This window comes from Emydura macquarii, unplaced genomic scaffold (genome assembly GCF_026122565.2).
Source record: "Emydura macquarii macquarii isolate MOO-44397 ecotype Brisbane River unplaced genomic scaffold, CSIRO-AGI_Emac_v2 contig_1119, whole genome shotgun sequence".
In the NCBI taxonomy this organism is placed as follows: Eukaryota; Metazoa; Chordata; order Testudines; family Chelidae; genus Emydura; species Emydura macquarii.
This window is the reverse complement of record NW_027131256.1, coordinates 36,726-53,636: the sequence shown is the minus strand read 5'-3', so window position 1 is coordinate 53,636 and position 16,911 is coordinate 36,726. Positions and strand designations below refer to the sequence as shown.

The 16,911-nt window shown below is 53.3% G+C and overlaps 1 protein-coding gene and 1 long non-coding RNA gene across 2 annotated transcripts; one reads left to right on the top strand and one right to left on the bottom strand.

Moving 5' to 3' along the window:
- Nucleotides 1-381: 381 nt before the first annotated feature.
- On the bottom strand, nucleotides 382-15,043 carry LOC137151611 (solute carrier family 25 member 36-like). The gene is made up of 7 exons (XM_067545885.1): nucleotides 14,166-15,043; nucleotides 6,246-6,422; nucleotides 4,585-4,662; nucleotides 3,456-3,556; nucleotides 2,131-2,197; nucleotides 1,614-1,897; nucleotides 382-1,515 (listed from the first exon to the last, which is right to left on the bottom strand). The coding sequence occupies exons 1-7, from the start codon at nucleotides 14,918-14,920 to the stop codon at nucleotides 1,319-1,321; spliced, it is 1,659 nt and encodes a 552-aa protein (XP_067401986.1). The 5' UTR covers nucleotides 14,921-15,043; the 3' UTR covers nucleotides 382-1,318.
- LOC137151612 (uncharacterized) lies at nucleotides 14,558-15,646 on the top strand. The gene is made up of 2 exons (XR_010919320.1): nucleotides 14,558-14,697; nucleotides 15,008-15,646. It is a non-coding gene; the product is annotated as an uncharacterized lncRNA (long non-coding RNA).
- Nucleotides 15,647-16,911: the final 1,265 nt, after the last annotated feature.

The window sequence follows — 16,911 nt, the reverse complement described above, 5'->3', positions numbered from 1 at the left end:
TCGGAGAGGGAGGTGCTGCAGAGGGTCCCTGAAGTGCAACTAGCCCTCATGGCCTTTCTTGGCATCGTTTTCCAACGTGGCACCGCCCGTGAGGTACCTGAACCCCACAGCCTTCTGTCCAGCAAGGCAGGGCCTTCGTTTCAGGCAGTCTGAGTGCTGGCAGTGGGGTCAGGGAGGGTGTGGGATTAGCCCCTCAGTTACAAAGAGAGTCCATGTTTTTCACTTTATAGAATCTTTTTTTTTCCTGTAAGAAAAACCCCTTTCCATACACTTAGTGTAGTAACAAAACCTCAACTCAATCACCGCCATCCACCCCCAGTGACATTCAGAAGCACAAACCAATCTTTCACATCCAGCTGCTCATATTTACTGTTCTTAGTGTCACAGCACTGGGCAGCTGCCGGCTCCTTCCCTGCCCTGGCTCCTGCAGAGAGCAGACCTGAGAGGGGGAGATGGAAGCTATACTAACACCAGCTCCCCAGCCGGGGTGCATCTCACTTCCCTTGGTGCACGGGGCTCAGTTCTAACTCGCCCCAGCCTCTCTTCTCTGGAGGGGAGAGAGGCGAAGTTCATTGCTCAGCCGTATGGTTCCTTCCACAGGTGACTGCGGTCACGCTGTCCCGAGAGATGATGTAAGATGCCCGAGTCCCATGCACTACCACCATGTCCATCAGTCAGGGTGGGAGAATCCTTTGGAAGGACAGTGTGGATGTAGGACTCTGTGAAGAACCCCACCGACTAGCTGAAGGCCTCATCCCAGCAGCGCTGCTGGCTGCATGATTTCCTAGAGATTTATTTACTCTCCCTGTCCACTGACTGCATGACCATAGCCAGCCCCCAAAAGAAGGGGGCCCCTGGGGCTGTTAACTATACATGTACTTTCTAGCATGGGAATGGCTAGCTGGGAACACAGGAAGGGTTGAACCATGCACCTGCCTGATATGTCAGATTGGTGTCCTGCCTGCCTCCATTTATTTATCCCCCTTTGTCGCCTTCCCCAATGAACTCCATGCCTGTCTGCTTTGCACAGGGAGCCCGCCCGGCACACTGACCCCTTAGAACATCAGACCAGTTACACTGGCTGGAGGTTGCTGCTAGAGGCTGCAGGCTACCCAGTGGAGCTGAAGACCTCACGCAGCACCACCCCTGTATCCTGTCAGCAGAAGGCAGCCAATGCCAGAGACACGTTCATCGCCACGCAGGCCTCCTGCTAAATAGCGGACAGCACTATCTTGTGAAACAGGGAAACACGTCAAGTCGCACGACCCTGACTCTCCCGTGCACAGCCAGCACGGGGCTAGCTTGTGTCTGGGCATGGTCACAGCTTGGTGGCCAAGTGGACGATGAGTTCATAGGTAGCCATCATGACAGCTGTGTTGGGGATCTGGCGCATCATCTGGGCCAGGAGCCCTCGATACAGAGCCAGGGGCCCCTCTTCTTGGACCACCAGGCGCAGGGTCTGCAGAAAGGAGCGATACCGGGACCCTTCTTCCCGCAGCCGCGTCCGGACAACCTCTGGGGAAACAAAGGGATGGATCGTTAGCAGAGTCCTCCCCCGGGCCTGGCCTCTCCCAGCAGGGCGGGTGGCGGAGGGGAGGGTGGGGGCTGCTCACCATGGGGGTAGGCAATACACGAGGCACACGTCTTGGAGATGGCAGCAGCCGCCATGAGTCCAAAGAAATCGTGGCCGTTCGGTGCAAGCGCACGCGCTGTGGGAAGGAACGGCCGCTGCTCCCTCAGCTGTTGTTTCAGTGCTTCATAGATGACAAAATGGATGACTGTCTCGGAGACCCCAGCGTAGGAGGCACTGATTCCCCGGTAAAACCCCCGCAGGCCCTCCGCGCGGTACACTCGTCGGGCACACTGGAAGGCGTTGTTGTGCATCTCCCCCCTCGTCCTGCGGAGACCGAAGAGGGATTAGACTCACCCACACTCTGCTCTGCCGCTGCCCCTCAATACTGATCAACACCTGCAGCCCTGGTTATTCCTGGCCTGGGCACCCCGCAGCCGGGTTTAGAAGCTCATTAATAACTGCTACTCTTCCAGTGTCCTGAAGCATGGTCTGCCCTGTGGGTCACCCCCCAGTCCCACGCAGTCTGTGCACGCACATCCATGTGCTACCTTCTTTACCTGACTTCCAGCTGCATCCTGGTTTTCACAAGCCAGATGGGATTGGTAAGTGTAGCAGAGGTGACGCCTAGGGAGTAGAAGGGGAAAGCTCAGAGGTCATGGTAGGTGGCACCGCGGTGTTACAACAGTGCAGACAGTTTGTGGGGAGGTACTGGCAGGTTAGTTCTTTGAATGCTCGTCAGTCTGCAGTTGTTTAGCAATTTGGGCACAGTTTTGGGGTCCTTTGGAAGTGTTCTGCTGGGAGTGAAGAGTTCTAAGGCCAAGATTGTTTGGCTCTGCCTCCCCTCACTGGGAACCACCCCTCCTATGCATACTCTTGTATTTGGCACTGGTGCGACTGTTGCTGGAATACTGCGCCCAGGTCTGGTGTCCACAGTTCAAGAAGGAGGTGGATAAACTAGAGAGGGTTCAGAGCAGAGCCGTGAGAATAATTCAAGGATTACAAACCCTGCCTTAGGGTGGGAGACTCGCAGAGCTCAATCTGATAAGCTTGACAAAGAGTAGGCTGAGGGGTGACTCGATCGCAATCCATATGGGGAACAAATGTTTAATAATGGGCTCCTAAGTACAGGAGAGAACAGTCCAATGGCTGGAAATTGAAGCTAGACAAATTCAGATGGGAAATAAAGGCATACATTTTAACTGTGAGGGTAATTAAACACTGGAAGAGTTTAGCAGCGGTCCTGGTGAATTCTCCATCACTGCCAATTTTTAAATCAAGATTGGTGTTTTAGGAATTATTTGGGGGCCGCTCCAAAGCCTGTGTTCTACAGGAGGTCAGTGACATGATCACAACGGTCCCTCTTCTGGCCTTGGAATCTATGAATCTCACAGGTCTCGCTTCCCCAATTCCTGGTGCCTGGAACCAGAAAGAGAGATGCTGACTCTGGAATGAGAGGCAGGGAGCATGAGCACGGCTGTGGATGGGGGGTTTCATTAGAGAAAGGGAAGACAACAGGAGCAGGAAAGGCAGTGGGACTGCTGGGGTTGCGTGTGTGGGTTACGTTGTCTGGCTACCCTGTTAAGGGAGCCCTGTTTCTGAAGGCAATTAAAGAGCGATGGCCTAGATCACTGACACTGAGCAGCTGATGAATTTAAGGTGAATTAAGAGGACTGTTTTCTGTTTCACACTAAGTGAGAAGCTGCTGTTGCAGGACGGGGTGGGAGAAAGAGCTCCAGAAGCATTAACATAACAAAGAAATGAGATGATTGTGTGAATGAGCATAGCCTGAGCAGGGACACCAAGGGGGTCATATCCCCTCATGCTTACAGGGATTCCAGGCTGAACCGGCCCATTGGTCTAAACCGGAGTGGGAGAAACTCACCTGCACAGACTGCTGAGAGCACATGAACTTTCTTGGACTCTGGTACAAAGACAACATTGAGCTTCTCCTTAGCCCCAGCGTAGGCAGCAAAATAGATGGCCCTGGTTGGGGAGAGATGTACACTTGCGGTCACAACGCACCCAAGAGAGACAACAAGGGACAGAAAATAGCATTATTGCCTCTTTATAAATCCATGGTACGCCCACATCTCGATTACTGTGTGCAGACCTGGTCGCCTCATCTCAAAAAAGATACATTGGAATTGGAAAAGGTTCAGAAAAGGGCAACAAAAATGCTTAGGGGTGTGAAACAGCTTCCATATGAACAGAGATTAATAAGACTGGGACTTCTCATCTTGGAAAAGAGACAACTAAGGGAGGGACATGATAGAGGGCTATAATATCATGACCGGTGTGGAGAAAGTAAACAAGGAAGTGTTATTTACTCCTTTTCATAACACAGGAACTAGGGGTCACCAAATGAAATCAACAGGAGCAGGTTTAAAACGAACAAAAGGAAGTATTTCTTCACACAACGCACAGTCGACCTGTGGATCTCTTTGCCGAGGATGTTGTGAAGGCCAAGACTATAACAGGGTTCAAAAAAGAACTAGCTAAGTCCATGGAGGATAGGTCCATCAATGGCTATTAGCCAGGATGGGCAGGGATGCAAAACCATGCTGTGAAGCGTCCTTAGCCTCTGTTTCCAGAAGCTGGGAATGGGCGACAGGGGATAGATCATTTGATGATTACCTGTTCAGTTTATGCCCTCTGAAGCACCTGGCATTGGCCAGCGTTGGAAGACAGAATACAGGGCTAGATGGGCCATTGGTCTGACCCAGTACGGCCGTTCTTATGACCTTGCTTCCACATAACTTGCCAGACAGACAGACCCTGCGCTGAGGACGCTTCAGATAATGCCCATGCCCGGAAACCGGGTGTCACCCTGAGCCCCACAAGCCATGGTGAGAGGCCTCCATTGAGTGCCCCCGTGGAGGTCCCAGAGACTGCACTGTGTCCAGGGCCAGGACCCTGTGGGGAGGTGGGGCAGTGACTGGTGAGGTCCCCAGGAGGGTGTACCCTAGAGAGACCCTGCTGAGGGGGGAGCATCCTCACTGAGTGATTCTTACCTGGAAGGGGCGACCCCAACAAGGTTAGGACCCAGGCCTCGGAAGAGGGAGCGGAGTCCTTCCTTCTCCAGGATAGCCCTGTGGAAGAAGGTAACAAAAGATCAGAGGAGGAGTGGGACCAGGCTGCCTGCTCTCCTATCCCTCCTTCCCCTCGCTTCGTCCATCCTCGCCACCCGTATCTTTACATCTCATTCTCTCTGCATCTCTCCCTGCTCTCCTTTTCCTCACTCCTTTCCTCCACATTTACCTTGCTCCCCTGGTTTTCTCTTCCCCCACTTCCTCACTCTTCCCCCCAGTATTTCTTCGTTTCCCTTCATTTGCCTGCCCGACCCAGAGTCTGCTTATTCAAGGTCCGTGACCTTTCTCCCAGCCCCAGCAGCTGCTGCCCAGGGCTTGTCTTCCTGTACAGCGCTGCACTGGTGCAGCTGTGCTGTTGTAGCGCTTCAGTGAAGACGCCAGTACGCCGACAGCAGAGCTTCTCCCGTCAGTGTAGTTAATGTACCTCTCCCGCCGACACGCTGCTCGTCTGCAGCGGGAGTGAGGCCGATAGAACGACATCACTCAGGGGAGTGAACAATGCACACCCCTGAGCAATGGAACTATACAGATCTGCAGTGCAGACCTGGCTTCAGACTCAGAGCGTGTGTCTACACTGCAATCAATCAGACACCCGCAGCTTGCCCCTGCTAGCTAACTCAGGCTTGTGGGGCTCAGATTAAGGGGTTGTTTAATTGCAGTGTAGATGCTCTAGTTTGGGCTGCAGCCTGAGCTCTGGGATCTTCCCACCTTGCAGGGTCCTAGAGCCCAGACTCCAGCCCTAGCCTGAATGTCTACACGGCCATTACACAGCCCCGGGAACCCGAGTCCACTCTCATGGGCCAGCCGGGGGTGCTGACTGCAGCATAAACACACCCACAGAGCTGAGAGAGAGACACGCACATGCACAAAGCACATTGAGACGTACTCTCTGCCCTGAAGCCTCCCCCAGCTTTCATTTCTAAGCTCCACTTCCATACCCTCAACATCCCCATCTCCAGTTACTGGCTGGCTCTCCCAGCCTGAACCCCTCACCTTGCTAAGGCCATGTCTACCAGGGATGTGAAAGCCTAAACATCTAAACGTTTTAAACAGCTGATTACTGTTTAAACTGGGGGAGGAGGGCAGCAGCAGCTGGGCTCGGCTCCATGGCAGCTCTCCTTTGCAGAGAGGCATGGAGCCCAGCGTGTGGGGGAGCCGCAGCTGGGCTGTCTCCCCGCGAGCAAGAGCTGCCCAGCTACGGCTCTGCACGTGCGATGGGAGGGCCCCAGCTAGGCAGTGAAGAGCTGAGCCCAGCCTGGCTCCCCCCAAGCGGTTAATCCTTCTGTTACAGGGATTCTTTATTTTACATCCCTGACGTCTCCACGTACAGCACGGCAGCAGTGCAGGTGTGCGGTGAGCCTTCCCGCCGGCTTAATAAAACCACCTCGGTGAAGGGCAGAAGCCAGGCTGGTGGGAGTTGTTCTCCCGCCGACATAGCGCCGTGCACACGAGCGTGTATGTTGGTGTAACTTATGTCACACGGGCGTGATTTATTCACCCCCACGCGCAACTGAAGTTCTGCCGAGGCAGGCTAGGTCTGCACTACAGCCCAACAGGTGCAGTTAATTCCCTGCCCAGCTCACCTCATCAGCTGGAGCACGCCAGGGGCGGGTGGGGCTGGACGCACGAGCCCCCCGCTCGGCCCCTGAAGCTGCACCTCAGGGAGGCAGAGAGGCCGCAGGGCCACCGAGGATGACTGCAGACGTGTCTTCACCACTTCCAGGGGGCAGGTCAGGATGGCTCCAGCTGTGCCGCCACATCTGGGGAGACCGTGAGAGAGTCAGTGAACAAAGGTTACTCCTCAGAGACTGGAAGCAGCAGCTCTGACCTCCCATCCCCGTTGTTTCCCTGATGGCCAAGCCCTCAGGCCTTCGTCACACAGGCCTCTGCCTCCGGCACTGATTAACGTGCTGACATGCTGGCTACGTCATCTCCTGGCCAGCCCCGCCAGGTGTCAGCATCTGGGATAAGCTGAGTCCTAAGTCCATGGAGAGGATTTAAACTCATGACCTTCGCACCGGAGCTGCCCACAGCGCACAGCTCTGCTGCCCCGTCCCACTGCAGGACTCTCCCGATTGATGTCAGCTGCTGGCCTGACAGCCCCCAACCAGGATATGCTCTGCAGGCCCCTGCGTGAGCAGGGCAAGCTCCCCCCGCGCACTGCACCACACCCACATGCCTCTGCTTGCCACGCAGGAACCTCCTGTCAGTGTGTGACCCATTCACCCCGGGCTATTGCTGAAGCTGCCGTCCAAGGGGCCAGTTAACAAGTCGCATGTGTCCCTCCAAGACCCAGGCTGACACCCACCAAAATCATTCAACATAGACGCCACCAATGGCCATCAAATGGGAATGACGTTTGGTCACTGTCGACCGGGGCTGGACCGGAGCGGGTGCCCTGAAGGTGAAAGACCCTGTATCCCATTCTCCAGTCCCTTGAGGCAGACCGGAAGGCCAGACTAGAAGCAGAAAATGGGAAGGCCCCCCCAGTCAGTGCTCATGGTTCAGGGCCTATGGCTGAGGGCTCCGGTCTTACATAACCAGCCGGGCTGGTTTACAGCCCAAGAGATTTCTTGTTCACAGAGATGAATTCTAGCTGGTGACCTTTGCCCTTTGCAGCGTGGGTGGGCGAGGGGGTCTGAGGAGCTGACAGAATTTTCCTGGGATGGGGATTTTTTAAGTCTCTTTCTCTGAGCATCTCCACACTTTGCCCTCTGCCCTGTGTCCCAGGGGACATGGAGGGTAAATTCTGACCAGAGGTCCCAGGGAAAGAGGCAGCGTGATGGGTATTTGAGGTAACTGTCCAAGAGATCTGACGATTCAAACTGCTAATGATAGAGGAAAAAGTTACCCAGCCAGGTTAGGGCCGGGAGTGGGGCGCCTCGGAGTGGGATAGCAGGGAAGGGTTGAGGGGCATCAATAGAGCTGCGTGGGGCAGAGGACTGCAATAGCCGGAGTTCTGAAGAATGGTCTGACGCAGTCCGTGCAGCTCAGAGACACCCCTCCAACCCACCCCCCCGTTGTGTAGTTAAATTCACTTCTGTCCTCACTTCTGGAGCAGAAAGAGGCTCTAGAGATCTGCTGTAGGTAACTCCAGCAGCGGAAATGGTTAAAAACGGTAACAACACGCAGATGGCAACTCCAGCCCCATTGCATCAGTATTGTACTCCAGCCCTGTCTCCCTGGATTATTTTTGGCTTGGTCAGAAAGGTCCTGACGGAGGGTCTGGGCAGCCCTGATGCCTTTCAGTGTCAAAAATCAATATCTGCGATTGTCGTCAGCAGGAGTTACAGCTGGTAGGACCCAAGGATTGGACACAATTTAGCTAGAGAGAGTGCGTCAGGTTCAAAAGAGAACTCTGACAAATACTGAGGCCGGGTGGAGAACTCAGCTGAACAGCCTGACAAAACATGGGATCCAAGAGTCAGCACAACTGGGGGCCGATGTCAGATCACTGAGCGTCATACAGTCTGGAGGGCTCGGCGGTAAAAGCTGGTAGTCATTTAAGGCATCAGAGCAAGGAGTTAAACAGCAGTAAGCACATGGGCAAAAAGAAAACTTACCAGTGAGAAGTGTGAATAATAAATAAAACCTACACCGGTGAGAAGCGTGAAGGCAAAATTTAGATGACCTAGAACGCCTGGCCGTGGAAGAGGCGCTTAATGTAACAGGCATTACTGAAACACAGACGACTTACCAATCAATGAGATACCACAGTACCTAGCTATGGACCATAACACAGAGGGCAGATTAGATGGTAGTGGGGAGGGAGCCGTGCTAGACCCAATAGATTCCAGTAGGATAAACTAGCTTGTAAGAATGCAAACCCCAAATCATAAGAATAGAAACATACAAGCAGGGTTACACTCCCTGCCTCCAGATCAGGGAAAGGCTGCTGAGTGCACAATGGTGAGGGAGATCACAGAGGTAACGAAGTCTAATAAATGTTACTAAATGTGTGATTTCAACTGGGCAAATGTCATAGCAGGACACGGTTTAGAGAAGCAAATTCTTGGTATCTTAAAGCTTCTTGGAATAGCTAGTGCTTCAGCACACAAGAGGAGAAGCTATTCTTAACTCCACTGTATGGAACACACAGTTTGTTCAATAACTGCAGTTAGTACCAACAACCTCACTGAGTTCAACATCCTAAGGGGAGGGAAGATACTGAGAACTGGCAACGTGATGCTGTACTTTAGAAAAGAGGGTTTAAAAATAAAGCGAGGAAGCCAGTCAAACAGGCCACAAGGTCAAAAGCTAAGAAATTAAAACCCTTAAGTTCATTATGGAAGCTTTTTTGCAACCATAAGGGAGCCCCAAAAGAAATGCAGAGCTGCATACCGCTATGGCTAAATGGCAGGGCTCAAGAGGGTTTCTGATGGAGCAAAATACAAGATACTCTAAGAAAAGCATAGCTCCAATACTAGATGGGGATGGTAAAATGGTTCATCATGATGCAAAAAAAGGCAGAAGTGTTCAATAAATATTTCTGTTCTGCGTTCGGAAAGAAGCAGGTTGCTGTACTCCTATCACGAGGCTGACAAACACCTTCTCGTCCCTTAGTAACTAAAGAGGATGTGACATACTATCCACTAATGATACACATTTTAAAATCAGCAGGCCCAGATAATCTGCATCCAAGCTTTCTAAATGAGTTGGCTGAGGAGATCTCTGGCTCTCAGAGGTTAATTTTTAATAAATTCGGAACAACCGGGAAATTTCAGAAGACTGGAAGAGTGCTTATGTTGTGCCGGTATTCAAGAAGAGTAAGGGGATGGCCTGGGATACTATAGGGTAATTAGCGTGACACCAAACCTGGGCAAAATAAGGGAAACGATGATATGGGATTCAATCAATAAAGAATTGAAGGATGGGAATTTAATGTCAATTGACATGGGTTTATGAAAAACAGTGTCAAACTAACTTGATTTCGCTCTTGGATGATATTGCAAGTTCGGTTGATAAAGCTAACCACTTCTGTGTAATAATCTTAGACTTCTGTAAAGTATTTGACTTAGTACCTGACATTCGGATTTAAAAAATGAGCACGGTACAGTACCAAAGCACGTTAAATGGATTAAAAACTGACTAACCAACTGATCTCAAAAAGAAGTTGCAAATGGGGAAATTATCAAATGGGAGTGTTTCTAGTGTGGTACTGCAGGGATTGATACTATTGGCCTGATGCTGTTCAATATTTTCATCAATGATGTGGAAGTAAACATAAAATCACTGCTGATAAAATTTGCAGATAACACAAAAATTGGCAGTATGATAAATAATGAGGACAGGCCAGTCACAGAAAGTTATCTGGATCATTTGGTAAACTGATCAAACCGAGACAAACAAATGTATTTTAATTCAGCCAAAAGCTGTATCTTGAAACAAGGAATGCAGGCCACACCTACAGAATGGAGAACTGTCTCCTGGAGATGCTCTGACTATATACAGGATTTAGAGGTCACTATGAACCAATAAATTAACATGAACTCCCAGACGGATGCTGTGGCAAAAAAGGTCTAATATGATTTTAGGATGTATAAACAAGGAAAGAGTGAGTAGGAACAGGAAGTGATTTAACCCATGCATACGGCATTGGTGAGACCAATGCAGGAATACTGCATCCAACTCTGGTGTCCACATTTTAAAAATGATGTTGAAAAATTTGGGGAGGGTGCAGAGAAGTGCCACAAAAATGATCCAAGGGCTAGGGAAAATGCCTTATAGTGAGGGACTTAAAGAGACCAATCAAAAAGACTGAAATGCAATATATCTTTTTTGAGATGGGGCAACCAGATCTGCATGCAGCATTCAAGATGTGGGGGTACCACGGATTTATAAAGAGGCAATACGATATTTTCTGTCTTATTATCTGTCCCTTTCCTAATAATTCCCAACATTGTTAGCTTTTTTACCTACTTTGCTACCTCACTGTTTACCCCTTTTTCCAGATCATTTCTGAATATGTTGAACAGCACTGGTCCCAGTACAGAGCGCTGGGGGACACCATTTTCCTTTCCCCATTCTGAAAACTGACCATTTATTCCTACCCGTTGTTTCCTATCTTTTCACCAGTTACTGATCTAGGAGAGACCCTTCCCTCTTATCCCATGACTGCTTACATTGCTTTAGAGACTTTAATGAGGGACTTTGCCAAAGGCTTTCTGAAAATCAAAGTACACTATATCCAGTGGATCATCCCTGTCCACATGCTTCTTGACCCCTCAAAGAATTCTAGTAGATTCTGTTCTTTACTATAGTTTCAACCCATTTGCCTAGTACTGAAGTTAAGCTTACCAGCCTGTAATTGCTGGGATTGCCTCTGGAGCCTTTTAAATAAATTGGCGTCACATTACCTATCCTTCAGTTCATTCCATCACTAACCCCTGCAGGCTTTCTTGCCCCTTCCTCTGAAACTACTGGTACAAGCCACTGTCAGAGACAGAACACTGGACTAAACAAGCCACTGGTTGGACTTAATCTGGCAGTTCCCAGGAGACAGTTATTGAGCTCGGTGAAATATAAGAGCAAACAGAAAATGGATATCTGAATATATAATAATATTTTGCTCTTTAATGGCACCAGTAATTAGGGCATCACAAAATACTTTAGAATACAGTTTCTCAACCTGTGGTATGCGTACCTCTGTGGGTACACAAGACACAGGCAGGGGGTATCCGGTGAAAAACCCAGTGGAGGGAGGTGGGCAGCAGCCACCAACTTCTGGGGAAGCCAGGCGGCAGCCGCCCACGTGCGGCCCAGTCCCAGCTCCCAGGTGGGAACCCGGCAGCGGCCTCCTGCACCCTGCGAGCTGGGCTCGCAACTGGGTGACTGCCACCCGCGCCCTAGCTCTGAGCTGAGAGACAGCCTCCTGCACCCTGGCTTGAAGACGGGCAGCAGCTGCCGGCCACCTGCCCACATGCCCGGGTCCCAGCCTGCATGGAAGCCTCCTCCGCCCCAGCTCAGAGCAGGTGGCAGTCGCCCACCTCCCGGGTTGGCAGCCAGGTGGCAGCCACTTGCAACTTGCCCAGGTGGCAGCTCCCCTCCCCGGCTCAAAGGCCGGTGCCCAGAAAGCCAGGCGGAGAGCACCAGCTGCTTGCCCAGTCCTGGAGCAGGGCACTACAGTAGGTTTACTTGTCAATTTCACTAGTTGAGCAGTGAAATTGACAACTATGACAGCCCCAAATTTTACCAGTATAAAAATGTTAAGGGGGCCCACACAGTGTGATTTGCTCCAAGCCTGCACCCCCCTAGGGATGGCCATGGGGAGCGCTGCTATCCACTCTGGTGGGCCGCTAGTGCCTGCTCATACCTCACAAGTTCCGGCCTAGGTGAGGAGAACACCACTTGACCCCGCTGTCAGGCCATAGTGATTGGCTGGCGTTGACCTCTGCTTCTATATGGCGGAAGGGAAGGAGGGGAGAAACTGCAGGGGGTTTTGTGATCTGCCACAGCCACATAGCACTGCAGAACTCAGAACTCTCCTGCTGTATGAGAAATACAGTCGTCCAGCAGTGAAGGGGGAAAAGATTGTATTTCTCAGAGTGGAAAACCGAGTGTTGGGTACTTATTAAAATTTTCAGAAGTTAAGGGGTACTTGTTACTTAAAAGGTTGAGAAACACTGCTTTAGACCATTAATAATGTAGGTATCTCCCCAGTATCAGACATATAGCTACTATTTCCCCCTCTCTATATAAAAGGGGGAAATGAGATACAAAGATGGGAAGGGACTTGATCAAGGTCACACAGCCAATCAGTGACAAAAGTGGTATTAGGTCACCCCCCCATCCACCTATTCCTATAGCTGGGAACAAAACTTGATTCTTGACTCCCAGGCCCGCCCATCTACCCACCAGCCCCCATTCCCTTCTATAATTAGCCTAATGAATACCTCAAGTACAGGAGCTACACCATAATTTAAAACAGAAGAAGATATGCAGGAATCTGTCCTTTATTTTGATAATCAGAGGGGTTTTTGGGGGTGTGGGAGGGGCAAGCAGCCAAGACGCCCCTGGACTGACTCTGCTGAAATGGGTCCTGATCCAGCTGTCATTCCTCAACTCCCCTCAACGTCAGCCTCTCCCCTCCCCCCTTTCCTGCTGAATTCAGGTGGGGGAACCTCATTGAAAAAACTGGTCTAGCACTCAAGTGACTGCATTCTCTGCCCTAGATGAGATTCTATTCTGCACACGGGTGAGACGGAGCCTTTCAGGAGTATGAAGTCCCAGCAACCTGCACATGCATGTCCAACACGACTGAGCCTGCACTTGAGATTGGAATAGGAGAGAGAATGTGGGTCAGGAATGAAGGGCATTGGTAGTCACATGGGTGTGGGGAAGGGCAGACTTCTCTGCACTGAACCCTTGAGCAGCTGCTCTTGGGAAGGGAGCCAGAATGTATTGAACTGGCATCCTCCAGGGAGGAGGTGACACCTCCCGTCTCATGTTCCAGGCACCAAGAGAGTGACAGACAGAGGCAGATTCACGCAGAGAATCTGGGGGTGATGTGTCCCTGACCCCACCCTGTGCTCCCTTCAGCAGAGGAGGGAGAGAGGTGGGGTGTACAGAAGCAATCACTGAAGGGGAAGAACATAGGATGAGGGTGTAATGGGAGAGTGGAGACTCACGTCCCCACCTGGGCAGGAGAACGGGAGAGTCAGGGATTTGGGGGGATAACAAGAAATGATACAAGGGTTTTATAGCCCAGAAGTGTGGGAGGAATCTGGCACTCGGGAAAGACTGCAGAGGAATATGTAAGGATGTACCCCAGATATAGAGAGCCAGGCCTTTGGGTGAGGAATGGCTGAGACTAGCCTATAACCCCAGAAGGCGGGCTGGGGTCAGGCACGTGGGGGACAAGACAGATCCCAGATGTCTGCCTCAGAGATGGGGAAACGCGTGCAGCACTGAGCGCGGGGGTAGCCAAGAGATAAAAGCACATATCCGAACACGGGCACTGCTCGATATCCCGGCGGAGGAAAGCAGAGGATCAGGGTGACGGGGGTGACAGAGACAGGGGCGTGCACCCCGCAAACGCCAACTGCTGGGGCCAGGACACAACCTCTTCTCCCTCTGCTCGCTGGGCGGGGCCCTGCTCCCGCCCCCCTCAGCGGTGCTGCGGGGTGTGGCGGGTTCTCCCGTGCAGCCGGGCCCCTCTTATCTCACTGCCCGGGTCCCGGCTCCGGCCGCCCTTGGGCCGCTTTGCTCCGCCTACCAGCAGGGCCCAGGCCTAATTTTTGTCCGGCGCAGTACAAACTTGTAACACGGCCCCACACCCAGGGGGGCTGCAGCCCGGGCCGGGCCCCCGGTTAAGTGCATCCCCCCCACACACACACGTGGGGGCCTGGCTGCCAGACCCGGCCACGTGCACGGACACCACCTCCTGCTCTGCCCCCCGCCAGCGGGGACCTGCTGCTGGCCGTGGGGCTCCCCGCAGCCCAAGGGGGGGAGCCGAGCCTGCACCCCGGGCCCCCCCGCGCACGCGCGCTGGCTGGCTCGCTCACCCTCCCGCCAGCAGGTGCAGCAGCGTGCTCCGGCAGGGCATCCCCGGCGCCGCGCTCCGCCTCGCGCTCGCAGCAGCAGGGCCCGGCCCGGGCTGGTCTCGCGCTCGCTCGCTCGCTCGCGCTCTCTCTCTCTCTCTCCCCGCGGCCCGGCCCACTCGCGCGCGCGCTGCCTGTGCGTCACGACTCCGCTCCCCTATTGGCCCCGCCCAGCGGCGCCGCACCCGCCTCCCATTGGCCCCCCCCGGCCGCCGTGGTGGGAGGCGACGGCGCGCGCCGCTAGGGAGCGCGTCAGGGCGGGGCGGGCAGCGTGTGCTGTGCTCCGCGGGTTCGAGACCCGCCCGCCCGGCCCGCTGCACCCGCTCGGCTCGGCGCCTGGCCGAGGGGAGGGATCTGCTGTCCCTCCGGCACGGGGGGGCGGAGAGTGGTGGCGCGGCGCACGGAGCGTTTCCTTCCAGGGCGTGCAGCAGAGCGGGCGCGGCGGGGGTCACCGGCCCTCTGCAGTGGTGTCTGGGCGGGGGACGCCCGGGCCGAGGTGGGGCAGGGTCTGCGGCCGACGGGGAAGGGTGCACAGGCTGGGGGAGGGCCGTCACGCAGAGGTTGCGTGCAGCGCCCACATGGCAGAGGTTCAGGATGCAGCGTGCCTGCAGCCCCCGGGGTGGGTCGGGTTCCCCTGGCTGCTCGCCATGCTCCGAACGCCATCGCGGCGCGAAACGTGCCCGTGGGCGTTGGGAATGTGTGTGTGTGTGTGTGTGCATCTCGCGGTAACGCCTGCCGAAAGACAGGTGAGCTCCCTGGGGCTGTCAGTGCCAGCAGTGACGGGGTACGATTCTCGCTCTCTGCAGCGCCTTCCATCCCCGGAACTCGGAGGTCTTTGCAAAAAGCGGTTGACCCACTGTCCCAACAAAATACCTCTCGTTATTATCCTGAGTTTCGAGATGGGGGAAACAGAGGCACGGAAAAGCAAAGGGCCTTGTCCGAGATCATGTGGCAGGGCCGTGGTGGAGCCGGGAACGGAACCCAGGAGTCCTAACTTCTCCCTCTAGCTCTGAATGCCAATATATAATTGTACACACTCTAAAGGCAAAACGTCTCCGGAAAGGATGAAGTCCCTGGCGGTGGATGTAGAAGGTGCCTAGACCTGATACTGCGGTTTGAACGTCAATGTACACAGGAGACCAGAGCCCTTCAGCCCAAGAAATTGCTCGGGCCTCCCCAGACTCCTCTTTGTTTTGTGCATTTGCATTGATTCAGAGTCTGCACACAAATCACAGTAACAGGGCCGTTTTATGCTGTGGGTTTCAGGTCACCTGTGGGATTTGGGATCCTGTGAGTTATTCTAGTTTAATGTCTCCCTCCATCCTGTTTTAGATGGTGGCTGGTGCAGGCACCAGCTTGGCAGCCTCCAGAGGCTGAATCTTACAGTGAAAACCGGCACATGGGAGTGGCAGGGCAGCAATGCCTTTGGGGGGGGGGGTGCGAGTGTGGGATCACGTGTCCACCCTTTCCTGCTTGGCTTGTACTGAGCATGCTCAGTAATCCTGCTGAAGCCAGCTGCCCTCACTCTGCACCCCTCTGGGATGTGACATATTTCCATGAAGATCCAGTCTCTCTCTGCCTCATTCGAGGCGCTGCTCTTATTAGTTCCAAAGCACTTTGTTTAGATTTCTCTACTGCATCCTCCTTACCTTGAGTCACTCACCAGCCAGGCCGCTCCCCCCTCCCCCAAGGTACAGGTAAAACTTCAAAGGTGCTGACACCTTTATAAATGTCTTTGAGTACCTGCAACTGGACCTGTCTGAATCCATTGTCTGCTTTCTATCCAGTGTCGCCAACTCTCCTAGGACTTAACTCTGATAGTCAGAGTCAGGGGAGGGGATAGAGAATCCTGATTCTCCCATGATATAGCATCTGTGGAGGGGTTAGAAAATTGAAGTGTGTCCCAGTCCTCCCTGTGCAGGAGCTGCTGTTTGATACCAGAGCAGCAGGATTCACAGCTCTCAGATCTGTCCTTCCCTGAAACTGTTCTGCCCTGTGGTGGTCATAACTAAAGCTGCAAGTCACGGAGGTTGTGGAAGTCAGGAGTTCCGTAACTGCCACAACTGCAGCGGCCCGTGCTGGAGTGGCTGGTATGGCTAGCCCAGGGGATTTCTGGGGCAGCAGTGGTCCTGGGGGTAGCCTGAGCAGTGTCTCCAGGGGTGACCCCGAAGGCCATTGGAGAATGGTCCCTGGTGGTCTCAGAGCAGTGGATGGCCAGGGCCCCCGAGAACAGTGGTGTCCCCAAGGCCTCCTGGAGCAGTGTGCCCCTGGGTCTCCCCAGAGCAGCAGGGCCTGGAGAGCAGCTAAGATTGACTCGGGTATTTTTAGTAAAAGTCAGGGACAGGTCTTGGGCTGTGAATTTTTGTTTATTGCCCATGACCTGTCCATGACTTTTACTAAAAATACCCCTGACTAAATCTTAGCCTTAGCCATAAGACAGAAGTAAACCATAAGACCCAAACTGCAGGAACGTAGGCTGGAGCATTCAGAGCCTGGAATCTGCCCTGCAGGAGACAGTGACGCTTTCCCCTCTGACTCCGTGCTGACCCCCCATTGCCAACAGGACGCTAGAGGCTCTGTGCTGCCAGGAGTGACGTGGGTGACACAGTGGGGCGTGCTTTTCCTTCCGAGCCAGTTCTGACCCCACATTTTTAAAACGGAGGGTCTTCTGGCCTAGCTGCTGGAGACTGAGCAGTTGAGCTTCAGCTCC